This window comes from Eupeodes corollae, chromosome 3 (assembly GCF_945859685.1).
Source record: "Eupeodes corollae chromosome 3, idEupCoro1.1, whole genome shotgun sequence".
NCBI lineage: Eukaryota > Metazoa > Arthropoda > Insecta > Diptera > Syrphidae > Eupeodes > Eupeodes corollae.
In genome coordinates, this window is record NC_079149.1 from 52,942,899 (window position 1) to 52,960,329 (window position 17,431).

General features: G+C 32.0%; 1 protein-coding gene across 6 annotated transcripts in view; it reads right to left on the reverse strand.

Moving 5' to 3' along the window:
* The window catches only part of LOC129951878 (uncharacterized), a 137,932-nt gene that overhangs the window by 87,192 nt on the left and 33,309 nt on the right, over positions 1-17,431 (reverse strand). For all 6 annotated transcript variants that reach the window (XR_008782248.1, XM_056064229.1, XM_056064231.1 and 3 more), the window contains exon 2: positions 12,711-13,252. Coding sequence is in view for 5 of the 6 variants with exons in the window: in XM_056064229.1 (XP_055920204.1) it covers positions 12,711-12,876 (166 nt within the window). In the remaining variant the exon portion in view is untranslated. The remainder of the gene's footprint in view (positions 1-12,710; positions 13,253-17,431) is intronic.

The window sequence follows — 17,431 nt, forward strand, 5'->3', positions numbered from 1 at the left end:
CTACAGTTTAATATGTATTAAAAAATAATTTGAAAAATAAAAGCTTTGAAGTGGCCCTAGGAAGAGGTTGAAAAAAAATTTTAGACGTTCATATGGAACAAAAAATTGAAAGAATGGTAAAGGCTGATCCCAAGTAAAGTGCTCCTTAAATAGCTGCTGACATTCAAGCAAATGTTGGAATATCGCTTAACAATTTCGCCGGATGTCACTTCAAAACTAGTTCTCTCTATGAAGAATCGCCTTAAGGATGTTATAAAAGCAAAAACTTATCACATTCGCTACTAAAACTTACATATACATACAGTATTGTGCAAAACCTAAGCAACCATTTCGAATTTGCATTTCAATATTGTTTTCCCCATGCTTTGGATAATAAAAAAATAACTATATAATAATTTATGTGGATTTATAGTTTTATTTTTATGTATCTTGTTTTTATCTTTTATTAACATAATAACATTATAAACATTTTCTAAAAATAAAATAACAAAAAATTCAACGATTTCGCATGTTCAAAACATAAGCAACTATTCAATACTTTGTATAGTTTCCCTTATTTCTTAGGACTTCAGCACATCTTCTCGGCATTAAGGCTATTAAATTAGAGATGACATCTTGTGGTATATTTTTCCATTGTTCTTGTAAAGGTTTAAAGAGCACCGCCTTGGATTGGAAGCGTTGCCGAGCTACTCGATTTTTGAGAATCCCAAAAAGATTTTCAATGGGATTCAAGTCGAGTGATTGTGACGGCCAATCAAGAACTTGAATCCCATTGTCTTCAATCCACTTTTTAACCAGCTTCGATGTGTGTTTCGGATCGTTGTCATGTTGAAACACCCATCGAAGAGGCATATTCCAATCGGAATATGGTAACATCTGCCAGAATACGTTTATATTCTAATTTGTCCATTATTCCTTCAATTTGATGGAAAGGACCTTGTCCATATCCTGAGAAACAGGTCAAAATCATCACACTGCCACCCCCATGTTTTACTGTGACATTGCAGTATCTTGGATTGAGCCGTTGACCCTTACCTCTTCGCAAGTGACATATTCCATCTGACTGTATCAAATTAAACTTTAATTCATCGCTAAAAAGTACCGTTTTCCATTTCTCAACGGACCATTGGTGATAATTTTTTGCAAAATCTAATCTAATTATTTTAAATAAGTTAAAAATTTAATTTAATACTTAAATTGAGTTACTATCATAAGACTGAAACACAACCTTTTTTTAAAATGTTTTTTTGTAAGCAACGGTTTTTTGCATGGCCTGTAACTTCGAAGGTCATTTTCTAGGGCACGTCTTCGCACAGTGCTTGCATCAATATTAAGATTTAATGAGTGTACTACTTCCTTTGAGCTGATGAAAGTTTTTTGTATTATGTTACAAATTTGTCTTTCGGTTCTTCTTGTTGTTTTACGCCGTCGACCTCTAAAATTTTGTTGTTTAATTGACTTATTAATATTATATTTCTTGGAAACTAAAATTTGTGATGTCCCACGATTATACTCATTAATTATTTTGATTTTAAAGTTGGAATCGTACTTATTTCGGAACTTATCGAAAAACAAAACGAAGCTGGGCCTTAATCGATCCAAACTAATAAATGACATTTGTTACACTCTTGTTGATTGCATTCTATGAGAAATTTAACTGTAAAAGCCCCGTTATCAAAAATTCTCTTACAGTGGAAACGAAGTTGCTTAAGTTTGGACATTAAAATTTCACAATGAATGATAAAAATACAATCTTTGAACATAAACCTACAATATCACATAAATTGCGTAATTTATTTAATATCGAAAGAATCGAAAAACCAATTTTGAAATGCAAAATCAAAATGGTTGCTTAGGTATTGCACAATAGTGCATGTATATAATTAAGTTTTGTATCACTGTACGTGCAATTTTTTGACCTATGATTGCCTACTTTGTCTAATTTGTTGCATTTTTTTTCTTCATGAAGTTTGTACTAATTTATTTTGTGTTGTTCTTAATCCTCATATAATAAATAATACCAATATCGAAAAAAGAATGGTTGAAAATCTGTTTTTCTTTAAATACCTTCGCTATTATTTTGAAGAATCACCTGAACGAATAAATTTTTGATATAGTATAAGATCATTTTTTCCAATGTCAAACTTTTATGCATTGCTTAATCTGCTTTATATATTCCCTTCAGAATAAATTATTGAGTTATTTTTCATTAATCCAAACATATAAAAAAAAACAGAATTTTTAATGTAAGTCCATCAATCTTTCAAATTTGTTGACTTTGAGATGTGAATCTTTCAGAATTTACCAATTTGCTATTAAATCAAACTAACATTGAGTGAACACGTGCGCATTAAGCGATTAACATCTCCATCTTGAACTTGCTAGAATACTTTAGCGGTTCTGGTAACAAAATAATAAAACAACACCAACTTGTATAATAATCTTGTGAAATTAACTACTGACTAAGTAGTATGTCTTATGTCTAAGTTTTTCCGCTGCAACAACTGTCATAAATCTGCATCACTGTTTCGCAAAAAATCCATAAATTCCACTGCAGTATTTTTTACTTTATATTTTCATATAATGTATCTACAGATATATGGGACATAATAATAATTGAAAAACAAGTGTTATAAATGTGTGGAAGTGAAAATGCTGCATGTTTATATGAACACATGTATATGAATAATGTTTGGCTATCACAAAACCATGCACATTGCTAAAGAATTACTTAAAAAAAAAAATTAAAAAATAATAAAATTCCCATCTCTGCTAGTTTGGGAGCGTGTTCAAAACTTATGAACGAGTATTTTCTGCTGAAAAATAAACATACTTTAGCATTTATATATGTATATACATAGCTTTTTACCACATACATAAAAATATACTACATACATATACGTGGACGTAAAAGAATGTCGTTTGGTAAGATTGTTGGCTTTCGAAGCTAAGCAAACGGCCATCAGGTGTGCATATTACGTCACAAGATCAATTTTTGATCCGCAACCGAACGAGCATCTATAGCCGTTGGCTACTAGCTCGTCGTAATACAATGGGGCTTGAACATCCTGAAAAGTAACAAAAAATCAAATAATATGCAATCTGTAGAATTTTGTGTTGAATATGCAAAAATCTAACAAGTATTTTGTCTGTCCATAATTCCATTCATGTTTTACACAATAGGAGAGTTCTACAATTGGAATCAAAGTTGCAGTCGTTGCTGAAGAAAGTGTCAACTAACAGCTCTCAAAAAATGTCAAACATCTCATTTTACCCATGTGGTTTGAAAAAGCTGAACACTTTCGACCAAAAATATGAATAACTACATTTTTAGTTATTGAGTTAAAAATCGTTTCGATCTTTGTGTAAATGCATCCAACTCTCAGTTGCTAATAAGTAATAACTAATAAAACGTTAAAAATTTTGCATTTAAAAGCTCGAGAGTTTTTCTGCTCCTGCGACATCTCTGCCTGAATGGTGAACCACATGAAACAACATCAAAATGTCGGATAAATTGCTGTCATTTTTCATTTTGACGCATGTAGCGACGCTGACATTTCTCCTGAACCAGCATTATGAATGTATGACACTTGTGCAGATTTGTGTGAAATGAGTTTGACAGACCTATAAATTATTCCATTGGCTAAAATTCTACAATTGTCATGGAAACTGAGTCGCAGCTGCAAACACTATCAAGTGGTAAGCGTCGGTAAGAAAGTGTCAAACATATCATATTAAGGGCCTTGCACATGAGAGCGAACAACGCATGGACGAACAAACGTGATTTACCACATTTCAAAAAGTCAATTTCAAACAAAAACACATTTGAATTATAAGAAACCAATTGACACTTATGTTAGGATAATAAAATTTGCATTTTGTTCTCTAAAACAAGACAATTTTTAAAACAATCTGGTAGTAAAGAATTGCAGTGTGATTGCTACGAACTGTCAAACTGTATTCGCTTTCCACATACCATTCACATCGCAATGAATAAATTGTTCGCACTCAACTTAACCTCAAAATTATATCACTTTTGTTTTGTTTGTTGAAAAGGGTAATTATAAATAGACAATTCGTCGCTGTCTGTGAATAGAAATAAAGCTCATGTGAAATAAAAGTCAAAATATGCGAACATCCTCAGTTTGCAGTTTCTAGCTCATGTGCAAGATTCAGTAGACGTATTTTCGAAATATTTGTGAATAGTTTTTAACCAAAACCATTGAAAATACAATTTTGTATATGTTTAAAGATAGTTTTGAATTTTGTGTTACTGTGCTTAGAACTTTATGGTACTATTAAACTTTAATAATGTTGAAAAGTTTTAAATTAGGATTAAATTTGAACGAGGCTGGAAATGTATGTTTTTTAATAAAAAATCAGTGTGTTATTAAACTATCAATTGAAGACTTTGTTTTACAATAATTTTGGACCTCGAAGTCTAAATGTTTGTGTGATTTGTGTGAACAGCTTAAAGTTAATTTTATTTTTTTTTCCAGCTATGTATCTCAATTTAGGTACGCAACTTATTCAAAAAGGTGTCCAAAAAAACCACCATCCGGGATGCCCTATCCAACACGAGATTTAATGTAGGAAATGTGTGTCATTAGAATGTTGTTTCGCACAACTGTCAACAACAATAAAATGGTGGATAGTTTGCTTTTATTTTTCATTCTGACGCATGTTACAACAATGACAGACATCTCTTCGAACAGGCGTTTTTAATTTCTGACACCTGTGCAGATTTGTGTGTCATGAGTTCGACAGACCTCCAAATTACGCCACTGGCTTTAATCTGATTTATTGCCAATTTTAAAGCCATTCTGTCCCATTGTACACCATCAGCTTTGCTATGAAAATGATGAAATGTCGCCCGCGTGCCTCATCGTAGTTGCTCGTTTCTGTAGTAGGCTCTCTAGGGGCAAAGGTGTGCATTCGAGCAAGCATTTCGAAAACTGGTCAGTAGTTGTATTTATTGACGACTACTGGAAGACTGTGACGATGAACATACCAGTTCAAGGTAGGCAAATTAATTTGCATGTAACAGAATACTACTAAGAGGCAACTTGAGATATTGGGGGTAAGGTTTATAATAAGATTTATAAATACAAGTAGTATAGAATATATAGATTGTGACTCACATGTTTCTGTGACTCGTGTATAACCTTTAACCAATGTCATTAATTTTAAAAAGGCTAATGATTCAATTGTGTTGTTTGAGAAGAATCACTCCATTTTAGTTATAAAAAAATATATCTACTAATTGAGGAATGAATTTCCAACATGGAACGAAGACTTACAAACTATAGAAATCAATCTAAGTCGTTATAATATTTATAGATCGGTTAATTAGATCAGTATAAGATATAGTGTATGATTATGGCGTTACATCCGTTTTCAGGTTACTTTTTTACGACGATCAACGACGTCGCAACGTATGTATAAAAGATCTCATAATGACTTGATATGTGCAACCTAGTATCGCAAAGGAACGACCACACTTAACACTTATGTAATAAGCCTAGATGAAAACGGATTAGTTAATTTATTGGAAAACTTACATAGATATTGATAATTCAGTTTGTGTGTTTAATAATGCAACTACAGCTTACAATAACAGTATGACTTTAGAAGGCAATGAAATTATTCATCAGATACAAAAATGTCACACAATGGTTTTTAGAGCAAATGACCCTTCAGTGAAAGGAATAGAATTAATTAATCGCCAAAAAAGCTGTTAGCAAAAGCTTGTACTAGTTTTGATGTGGTAACAAATTTTGATTGGATAAGTATGATATAAGATACTAAAACAAAAAAGCGGAATTCAGGGCTTGTTCAGGTAAAAGCTTTGCTTTTTTAACATTTCCTGCTAAAGTTGTAAAGATGTAAAAAAGTGGACTTCCAGAATAAAACTTAATTATTTAAAAAAAGCAAGGTACGTTTATGTAATTTTTGAATTTCAATATTGAGAACAATCTATAAATTAAGAGAATTACTAAAGTGGAAAAATATCAACTTTTTTTCTAGGAAAAGTGTTTACAAAAATCACAGAATATACTGACACCCTGTTTTACAAAATTCACCATAGGCATGACCAAAGACACTCCATATTAAGACCGGAATCTTTCGTACGTTACACCCTCCAACACCCATTTGTTTACATTGTTGTATTTGTAGTTTTGGCATTAGGTTCATGAATAATGTGAAATCCAACAACAATTTCATGCGGTGTATTTACTTGTTTTGACAGATGTAGTTGTTTTTTTTTATTAAATTGCTGTGGTGAAGATTTCACATTTAATGTTATGGTGAAATGTGTTTTGAATTGATTTAATTCAGGTGATGTTACACTTTCATGTGTTTTTTGTTTTTATTTGAAAACTTAACTTAAATTGTTAAAACTTTCTCACTTTTTTGTAATTATCAATACCAAAATACCTTTTATGAAATAGTCAATGAAACAGTAAATTAAAAAAAAAAACTATAAGAACATTCAAAAAAGATAATTTTTGGAACGTACAATTTTACCTGGATCAGAAGTCTTTATATTACATTTTAAATTAAAAAAAAAAAAGGAAAGTGTATTATACTCAGTACACACTTTGAAATGTAGTGAAGTTACAATTTAAGAATTGCTTGCCACTTTCAATCAGAAAGCCCTCTAGGAATTGACATATGGCCTAAAATCATCAAGGTGCAAAATTGGATTTGCCAGCGATTTATTGTTAAAATGTAGGGTATTTAGCTCGGTCATTACTTAATCGCCGTATTTTATTCACAAAATCTAGTTATAGAAAGGATACTAAAAGATTATTAATTTTTAACTGTAAAATGCAAATAACATACAAGTCATTTCATCATTTTATCATTTATTACATTTAATTATTGATGAAATTCTTTTTTTACGACTCAAAATAACAAAAAAAACCTCAAATATGTTCATATCGACAAAGTCAGATTGTATTTAAGATGGCGGCCGTATAGTCAAAGGGCGCTCTTATTAGAAGTCGTCATTTCATGAACGGTCAATTTGGGAACGTTCCCGGACATGATTTGACGTATTTTCCTTGTAGAAGATTTCGTGGGTATTGTTTTCATTATTGCTTATTTAATATAGATACATAATACACCCATGTTATGAAACAAAGCTTAAATTATGTGCTTGTTTTGTTCTTGTTGATTTTATTAAACTTATAAAAACGTTCCCGAATTAATGATTTCTGTAAGATGTTTAATAATAAGAAAGCATAGAATTCTGTGCGCTGCCCTGTCAAAGTTTATAACATAAACATTTTAAAACAGTATAAGCTAAAAGTCATCATTTTAGCTTGTAGTTTTTTTTATCATAAAACCAATTTTGAAATTTGCAACCTTGGTAATTTTGAGCGATATAAAAAATGATCAAACAAATGCAATAGCTAATTTCGCCGTAGCCACTGGGTGGCGCCATCTATATTTGTACAAAGATTCCATCTACTATAGTATGTTTGTTTGGTGTGGTGGAACAAATTTTATTTAATTTTAAAACACCATTAACAAGTATTTTAGTTTTCAAAGGATGTCTAAAAAACCAAGTTTCAAAACTTCCTCCATATTTCCAATAAACCTACAAAAGCGCTAGTAGCGTTTTCATTCTACCCAAATGACATTTGCCTTTTTTAATTTTGAAATAATATATAAATACGGTTTTATGTTTCCTTTTGATTAATAATGAAAATTATATACTGTTTTGTCGGAAATCACTCAAAGAATTTTGTTTCAGAAAGAAGTTTACTTGTAAGGTTATTTTACAATACAAATGTATTTTTTTATTTGTGAAAACGTATGGTAGCTCTAAATGTGTTCGAAATACTTCCCCAATATTAATTAATTTTATTTTATTATCCCTATATTCAGCATTAGATTTAATTTTTTTTTTTCTTTTTAACCAATGTTGCAATAAAATTTTCCATTTTAGGTCAGGTAAGCACTACACAATTCATTCTTCGTATTTTAGTACTTTTCAAAGACTTTCATGAATTTCTCATCCATTCGTGGTGAATTGACTTTAACAGTGGGGAATTGATATTAGCATAGTGGTTGACGTTTCAGCTTGTAGGCAAACCAGAATGACAGATTGGTTTCCGATCTTTATATAGAGTGTCTTTGGCCATGATATTTCAGATCAAATTTAAGATCGAAGTCTGACTATTCCAATCGAAAATGTCATACAAATTTGAAAGTTGTTCTTTCTCAATAATGACTTGAGTCCCAAAAATGTTTTTTTTTGGAGAGGAATAATTCGTATATTCCAATGTTGTTTTTTGACATTTTTTAATAGTTTAACAGTAAAGTGAAGGTGACAGTCATTTTCGCAAAGAAACGAATTGAAAGACTTACGGTTCTTTTACTAATAATTAAGAAGAAGAAACATATTTGCGATTGGATGTGTAAGGATGAACTGTCCTTTTGTGAGAACCAGAAAACTTAGAAAAGCTAAATCTTAAAAATGAAGAAATCTTAAAGAAGTTCAATTAACGCAACGAGTACCATTTCATTTACATATAATACATATTGTTAAAATCAACGTCAAATATAAACTTTTTATAATCCAGTTCTGACTATTTTAGGAAACTTTTCAATTACGCGTGAAAACTCATGTGTCTTAATAATTAACATTAACACTGTCAGAAAAAATAAACTAGTCTCTAATCTGTCAATTATAAAATTGTTTAAATTTTAAGTCCTTACAAAATTTTTAACTTACACAATTTTGTCTTACAAAACTTGCATATAAGTATGTATTGTATACTATCTGTCATCATCAAAAATAATAAAACTCTCAGAGAAAACTATGACATTATTTTCAAGTTGCAATAAATATGCAAATATTCGTACACATATTTCACTCCTGCCAATTTAAAAACAAAATATTGTTTTCTTGGCACTAAAACTAGCCTCATAAATTGATAAGGAACAACTCACCATATCACGTAGATCACGAACTAGATCATAATATTAAGTATCATCCAGTGCTGCTCCAGCACCAAAGTAGTTTATCGGTGCATTATAGCATAGCTGCACAATGTGTCAACTAACTAGACTTTACTTGCACAACTTGTTCCGCAATACTATAAAACCAAACGAATTTTCTCCCATAGCCTACAAAGCACTATTAGGGTCTTAACAGAGTGAGAAACATTAAATCATATCAATATTTGCAATGCAAGTCGTCAGTATAAACTATGAGCTTTTTAATGACTTTTTTTAACAATACTACATCAAGTCGAATAATAACATAGTACATGTGTTTCATTAATTACGTGCGAGCTTATCTGCATTCAAAATGCAGGTCAACTTCAATCTCAAAAAAATAAATAAATCCCACACGACCTGGATTGTTTGATCATAGACTCTTATGACGACCAAAGCTGTACTCGATCTGGTTTGATGCAATAACCAGACCAGTGTGTGTCTGTCGATACCTACAGACTCACTATAGTTCCCACGGACGTTAAAATCTCTTCGAATCTAGTCAATAACTAAAATAAACCCAACAAAAACAAACACAAAAACGCGTTCCATTCAAATCTAGTTCAATTACAGTATTTCCCAAATCGCTTAAACGGTCACTTTGGGATTTTATTTTTTAACAATAAATGACACAATAAAACACAGCATGGTTGGTTTGGTACTTTGGCTTGGTTTGACTCTTATAAAAGGGGATGGAATGGGTCTTATGAGTTCCTTTTGGGCCTTAGTTGATCTTGCGTAAGGGCCAATTACAAAAACGTTGTTCGTTGTGAATGAATTTAAATTCACCATTTTTGACGGGATTCATTTCAGGAATTTTTTGGAATAGAACATATACATTTATCTGTCAAATTGATTGGTAAAATCATATAATATATAGTGATATTTTAGTGTTAGGACCTATTTATATCTAACCTTGGATTTCATCATTGAAACTCATCATTAAAATTTTTTATGACAAGATTGTCGTATGAAGGTTTCATTAAAAATGTCTGTGATTGAACACAAATTTCTAATTAGAATCAAACATTTAAGATTAGAGTTGATCATTGAAAGTAAAACTGACAGGTGGGAATACAAAGAAAGTGAAACACTTCCAGTGAAACGATTTTGTTCCGAAATTTTAAATCAACAATCAGCTGTACATTAAATATAGATTTTTTCAATGAAAAATTAAAAATGAACTAAGGGACCAATTATAGCTATCATTGGTTTACATAATTGGCGTTCATTAAAAATATCTGTCTTTGAGAAAAAAAATACCTGATTGAAATCCATCGAACATTTTTTACTGACAGAAATCTGTCATTGGAAATTGGTACGCAAATCAGAGGAACGATTTGTTTAACTTTTGAACATAAAAGCATCAGCTGTGAAGAAAATGAATTTCAGTCCTTACATTTTTAGCGAAGAATAAATATCCAATTAAACTTTTTTCTCAAAAAAAAAGACTTTTTGTGATCAATGTTAAATCTCGCCGAATGGATTAACTGAAGAAGAGAGAATATAAATTGATTTATCCTTTAAAAGTTAAATCAACGCAAAAATAAATTGTACATGCCCAAGTTTAGTAGCATCGTTCTTAGACCCAACATACGAAGACCTTAGAACTGAGTAGTAGTAGCAGACAAAATTTATACTTTTGTTAAAGAAAAAATGTTGGCAATATGCTTTAACAGCTTTAGACCAGGAAAGTCCATTATCGACCAAATATTCACACTACGGCAGATCTTGAAAAAAACCCAGGAGCTTCAAATCGGTACTCACCATCTCTTTATCGATTTTAAAGCCGCGTAAGACAACATCTATAGGGAAGAGCTCTACAGAGCAATGTCTAGTTTTGGCATCGATGTCAAACTTATCCGTTTGTGCAGAATGACAGCAAAGAATGCACGCTGCTCTATCGAGTTCGGAAAAGATCTCACCGATGCATTTTATGTAAAAAAAGGTTTTAGACAAGGCGATGCACTGTCATGCGACTTCTTCAATATCGTTCTGGAAAGAATTATGCAAAACTCAACCATCAACACTAGAGGCACAATCTTCCAAAGGTCCATCCAATTACTCGGATACGCAGATGATATTGATATAATTGGAAGATCAAAGCGTGATGTCAGTGGAGAGTTTTTGAGCTTTGCGACGTAAGCGAATTAAATGGGTTTAGTGGTCAATAAGGGCAAGACTAAGTCATCAAAAAAGGGCATTGAAGTATGACGTCTTGGACAAAACGTCACCATGGACAGCTATAACTTTGAGGTAGTTAAGGACTTAGTCCAACAGGCACCGCCATAAACACAGACAACGAACCAGCGCTGAAATAGCGGATGGACATCAACGCTCCAATCGGGAAGGTCTTCGAAACTAATCCCGAGGGACTTCGCAGTAGTGGAAGACCGTGATTCAGGTGGAGCACGCGGGTGGGTGAAGACCTCAACCAACTTGGCTTGCGAATCTAGAGACAGCTAGCTAGGGACAGAGCTGGCTAGAGACGCATGTTTGTTGAGGCCCGCATCGGACTGTAGCGCCACCTTAAGTAAGTAATGTGCCCTAACAAAGCAGCAGAAATTTTGATTTCATCTTTATAACTAAAGGACAGTTAATAGACAACTTCGCAGTTTTCGCAGCACATGGCGGAAGCTCGAATATCAAGGGAACGCTTTATCTCCTTTATGATGTCTTTGGAAACAAAAAAATATCTGGTCGGTCCAGCAAACTTAGCAAATTTTCCATTTCAAGAATTTATGAAATTTCAAGAAAATGGCGACATTTATGTGTCCCGCCCAAATCCCAAATCGAAAGATATGGACGTGGACGATATGAGGTTTCAACAGCTCAGCCAACGAAACAAAGGCTCTTTCGAAAAATGCAACTAAAAGGTTTTCGACTAATAATCTCGTTACCAAAAACAGATTTTGAAATTAACTTATTTATTATACGGAAAATATTGTTGCCAAATATTTACAACAACGAAAATCTAAAATAAAAACATGTTTTACAACTCAAGTATTTACGAATTAAGAAGGATATTGACCTTAAATTTTGTCATCTCATACAAATAAAAAAACAGAATTTTATCTGTCCTATTGTTTAAGACTAAAGATATACGTAATTTAACAGTTTTTCTAGACTCAAGTTGGTAGTATGAAACGAATGAGACAAAGAAATGCCGTCACACCAAATCAAAACCCTAAACTTAAATTTTTAGACTTCAGGCCTTTTTACGAAATGCTAAAGAATTGCTATTAATATTTTCTTGAAGTTTTCGAATAGTGGACAGACTGGCATGGATGGGAAATAATTAGTGTGGCCGGAATCCCAGCCCCTTTTTTTTAATTTATCTTACATTTTTTTTTATCCATTAAAAATTTAAAAACTTCTAAAGAACTATAAAACAGATGATTAGAAACAGTTTGTTTGGCCCATTTAAAAAAAAAAAACCTTAATCCAGACCTGGCAATTAATTTCAAAAGTACCTATCCTGGGGAAATAACGGTGTAGGAGTCTTTTCTTTAGATTTTCATTTGCATCCTGTCTCACTTTGAGTTTCTTGGTTTTTGCCTTCATATCAGGAGGCAACACCACTCCCAGGTGCAAATAATTACTTAAGATTTAGATGCATACCTTTTATCTAAGGTGGATGGATATTTGTGGATTTTTATTTTTATTATTTTGAATTTAAAAACATTTTTTTAACTTACCCTTTGGCATTCCACATGGTCCTTTGGTTCGAGAATTATCTAAAAAATCCAAATCGTATTTTCGCGCAGGTGGATAGGTTAACGCGACGTGTGCATAAACAAAGTTGAATGCACACAAAAAGACAACCACGAGTATCGCTAAGAATTTAACTACTTGCCTATTCATGATTGCTATTATTGGAAATTTATTTATTTTATTTTGAATTAGGTAGATATATTATAATAATATATTTATACTTAAAAGGATTGAGGCAAATTGAAAAATCTAAACACGCACTTAAACACTTCGCATTCAATCGACACAACTTAAAGCCACCACTTTGACGTTTACGACAGTGAAGAATCGAAAAAGATATAAATAAGATTTATATTTTTGTGTTGTTGTTGTTGTTGATTCACTTCAAATAAATAGCATTGCACTTAGAAACGAATGAAGTAAGCATTTTGGAAAAGCACAACGATTAGCAACCGGACACAGCATTTTAAGTCCAAAATTGGATGGAATTGATTTGGCACGTAATTCTGTTGATGTATAAAGGTATCTGAAATGGAAAAAAGTAAATTCAAGAAATTAAGACTCGTTTATTATAATAAATTATTGTAGGAAATATTAATAAATATAAAAAAATTTTCCACTTTTAAATTCCTATATAAAATGAACACTAAAAAGTAATGTGAACGCTACCAGAATAAACGATTGATACAGAATTCGAACGGAACATTCTTTACTTTAGCTGTCAAAAAGCTTGAGACTGAATTTGTTCCTATATTTAGATAAATTCATTTTGCAATTCAAAAGGGCCTCTAGACGTAGCAATTTTAAAAATTCAGGTCTAGATCTATTTAACAACTTAGAATAATGCCTTATACATGTCTAGGCAAAGTGTGGTAGCATACGTCATTATGTCATAAGTTCAGATAAAAGTAAGTAAAATTTCTCAGATTTCTTAAATCACTTGCTATAACTTGATTAATTTCTTTTTATATATATAATCAAATTCTATTTGACCGGTTCCGATTTTCTATTTGATTTGTAATAATAAAAGTGACTTTACGGAACCACTTGAGCAAAGATTGTGTCAAACATTTAAAATTTGACAGAACAAAATGCATCACACATTCCATTAAGGTGGACAACGTGTGAACAGTAAAAAAATCAATGCTATGTGGGGATAAAAGTCAATCAACGTAAAGTTATTGCATTTACAGGGTATATGAAGAAAAGTCTTAGATGAATAAATTTATTTATGTATACCTTACATTAAACTTTCACTGGAATTTTTGTAATCCCAAGAATCTTAAATTCGAATCTCACAGTATCAATGGCGCATATACTTAAACCAAATAAATTCCACAAATTATTCCCTAACATTAGAACAAGAATTGAGGCAAATGTTATCGGTGCATAAATTCTTGAATCGGGTTTAAAATTAAAATAGAAACACATTAAAATTTACAATAAATACAAATACATATGCATACATCAGAATAACAGAATATTTCTTACGATTTAAGTATAGAAATCTTCTTGAAGAAACTAGATCAATGAAAACAAATTAAATAAAACAAGTTGGTAAAAGTGTTGCAAGACTAACAAGTTATACAGTGCGGTTCACTTCGTAGAAAAGCTGGACATCATATTTGTAAATGAAATAAATAGTCATAAAAAATGTATCAAAATATTTTGAATGCAATTGTTGAGTTGTCAAAAAGAGAAGAACATTTAAAAAACGTTTATAAGAATATGTTGTAATAAATTATATAATACCCGTGTTTTGTTGGAAAATCTATACACACTATAGTAGGATTTTACACGAATAACAAAAACAATATCCATAGTATGAATAACACAGATAACAGTTAGAGTAGAATCTTAATATGGATGGGTTTTTGACATTTATACGAGTCTCGAATGGATCTTATGAGATTTGGTTCTCAAATGTTGGTACGATTGATATTGCATTTGTATCTAAATGGATGTGTTCGTTGAGTATTTCGAATCATGTGTGTTTTTCAATGGGGAAAAAAATCAATCTATTACTGTTGATATTTTTTAGTTTTGTTAATGAAAATGGACTAACTGGGCTTATTTTGCCAGAAAAAACATTAGAAAAGATATTTATGTTTTGCTATGTTTCCACCAAAGGTTTCTTTATTAAGATTAAATAAATCTTGTTGGTGTTTTTATCGCACAAGAAGATTTAAAAATGATTAAGTTTGACAGCACTTTATAAAATGAAAAGGATGTTTCGATGTTTCTTATGAAGTGCAAGTGAGATAGTTTGATTCGTGTTAAACAATGAAAAATTCTGATCCCCGACCAGAATCGAGGCAAATCAAGCTCATTTCAACTCGGTCCAGGTATATATAGAATTGAGGCGAGCTTCAAGCTGGCTTTAACACCACATCCCCTCCTTGAAGCAATTGTTAAATGAACTTTTTTATAGAATTTCAATTTTCAGATTTTTTCTTAGTATTTCTTCTTGAAAGTTGTCCATTTATTTAGTTTTAGTTAGTTTTTTGCTAAGTTAATTTCAACTTTTGAATTTCACAAAATTTGCTTCGATTTGTTTGTTTGTTTATAATTATTCTGACAGATCTTCTTTCAGTAGTGCCAATTTTGAAATACAAAAATCTGTACTCTTACGTCTTTTCATTGGTATATTAATCAGTGTACTATATATTAATTATTAATTAAATAAAATATTTTATAATTCTAATTCAAACAACTGCACTTTGACAGAACTTTGACTTATACATTCGCAGTTGTGGAAAAAATACTAGTATAAAAACAAACGCAGGATCAAAATTGATGTCCATTTGACAGAAACAAAAACGTTTAAAATTTTGCAACGGTGGCTGGCCTCAATATCAAAGTGCAGTGGACAATTTCAAAACAATAGTAAACTTAAACTTTTTATCGCTATCACATTGAAAGATCTTTGGAAAGAAATTGTAATGCATTGACAGTTCTGGAAAGTAAACGAATACTGGTTTTTCGAAATCCAAGTCAAATATTCTGTCAAAGAATTCCAATTATGAAATTTGGAAAGTTTAAGTGTGATGCTGTTTTTGTACAACTGTAAGGTGTACTCTTCGGGGTCCAGAGTTCTTCTCAAAGAAAGCAATAAAACTTGGGTTTAGAGTTTTAAAACTTTCCAACTATTTTAACAAGGTATTTCATATACTTTATTTGTATATTATTTTGGGATTGGGATTGCGTTTGCATTTGCGTTCCACGTACCTAGTAGCAAACTAGAGAACAATCAGTCGGCCTTAGCCTTGTCTGCCGTACTCTTAGAAAAAGTGGACGGCGGATTAAAATAGTGCTAAATCCCCTTCGTGCCCCTGGCAGAAAACCAAAAGATACTCGTCCGTGACTTTCTTAGAAGAAAGTTACAATGAAATAAACGGTTGGGACTACGTTTCCTGTCCCTAACAGCAAATAGACAGCGGGTAGCCTAAGTCTGTACGTCATACACTTAAAAGAAGTGAATGGAGAAATAAACGGGGGAAAGGCGAAGAAGGAAGATATTTCGGGACCCACAAATTACAAGACAGTATGTACACGAGATAAGTACTCAAATGGGTAAAGGCAAAAGACCAATTTGTGTTGAAATATTCACCACGATCTATGAAATATTCTGTGAAATGTCACCGTGAATTGAAAGCAGTTGAATGGCAAAAGCTATGCTATACATACGTATAAGAGCGTGACTTTACCGACAGTTAACGAAAGATTTCGCTCTAATTCTTTCGCGAGCCGATAGAGAAAAGCTTTGTCCTTGATGCACTGTCAACAAAGGTTCGGTTGTCGTTGATCTTTTGAAAGAGAATCACGTTAAACGCCATGAGTGCTAAGTACGCATCGCGCTACAAGGCTGTGTTCCTTTGCATCCACCCAAAAGGTTCCAAATTGTCGCAATCAGCGTCTACTAAATATATGAGAAAGTCGAAGGCATTTGGGCAGAAGTGGATACAGCGATATAAAGTGGCTAAAAATTTCGATGATTTACCGGAACGTGTTTCGATAGGAAAAGCGGACAAAAAAAATACAAAAAGAATAGTCAATCTGTTTTCCCGGAATCCTGCTTTGACACTACGGCAAGGACAAGCAAAATTAATGGCAAAAGGTTAAGATATATCCTACAAAACTATCCGAACCCTTCTTCATACTCATGGTCTGAAATGGCGGAACACAATCAAGAAGCTTCTGTCGACTGAAAAACATGTGACTAAGCGACTCGCTAGGTCGCATGAGAATATTGATAGAAATTTTTAAAATGTCATTTTTACTGATCAACGTTCTATATGGGCACGTTCTGTCCTCACGCGAGCCTAGTCAACTTCCACCAATAAAACATTATTGACCAAATTGCATCACTGTAATGTTCACAATGCACGTACATATATGTACATACATATATAAATATGAAAGATTCATAAAATAATGTGTTTTATAAACTAACACGGAAACGCTCTTACTTGACAGACTGTATATGCAATGGCTCAAAAGTTCATGCTAAAAAAGTAAAATTATTAAAATGTACCTAAGCAAGAGTATTGGATTGTAAACTATATCTGTTGCTACATGTGCAATAGACCGTTCAGTTATGTAACGAACAACCTATTTAATTTAAATGTTTGAATTATAAATACGGATTTATATCGATGGCAATGAATTAGCACTTTAAAGGGGGTGTCAGAAGATACCCGTACCA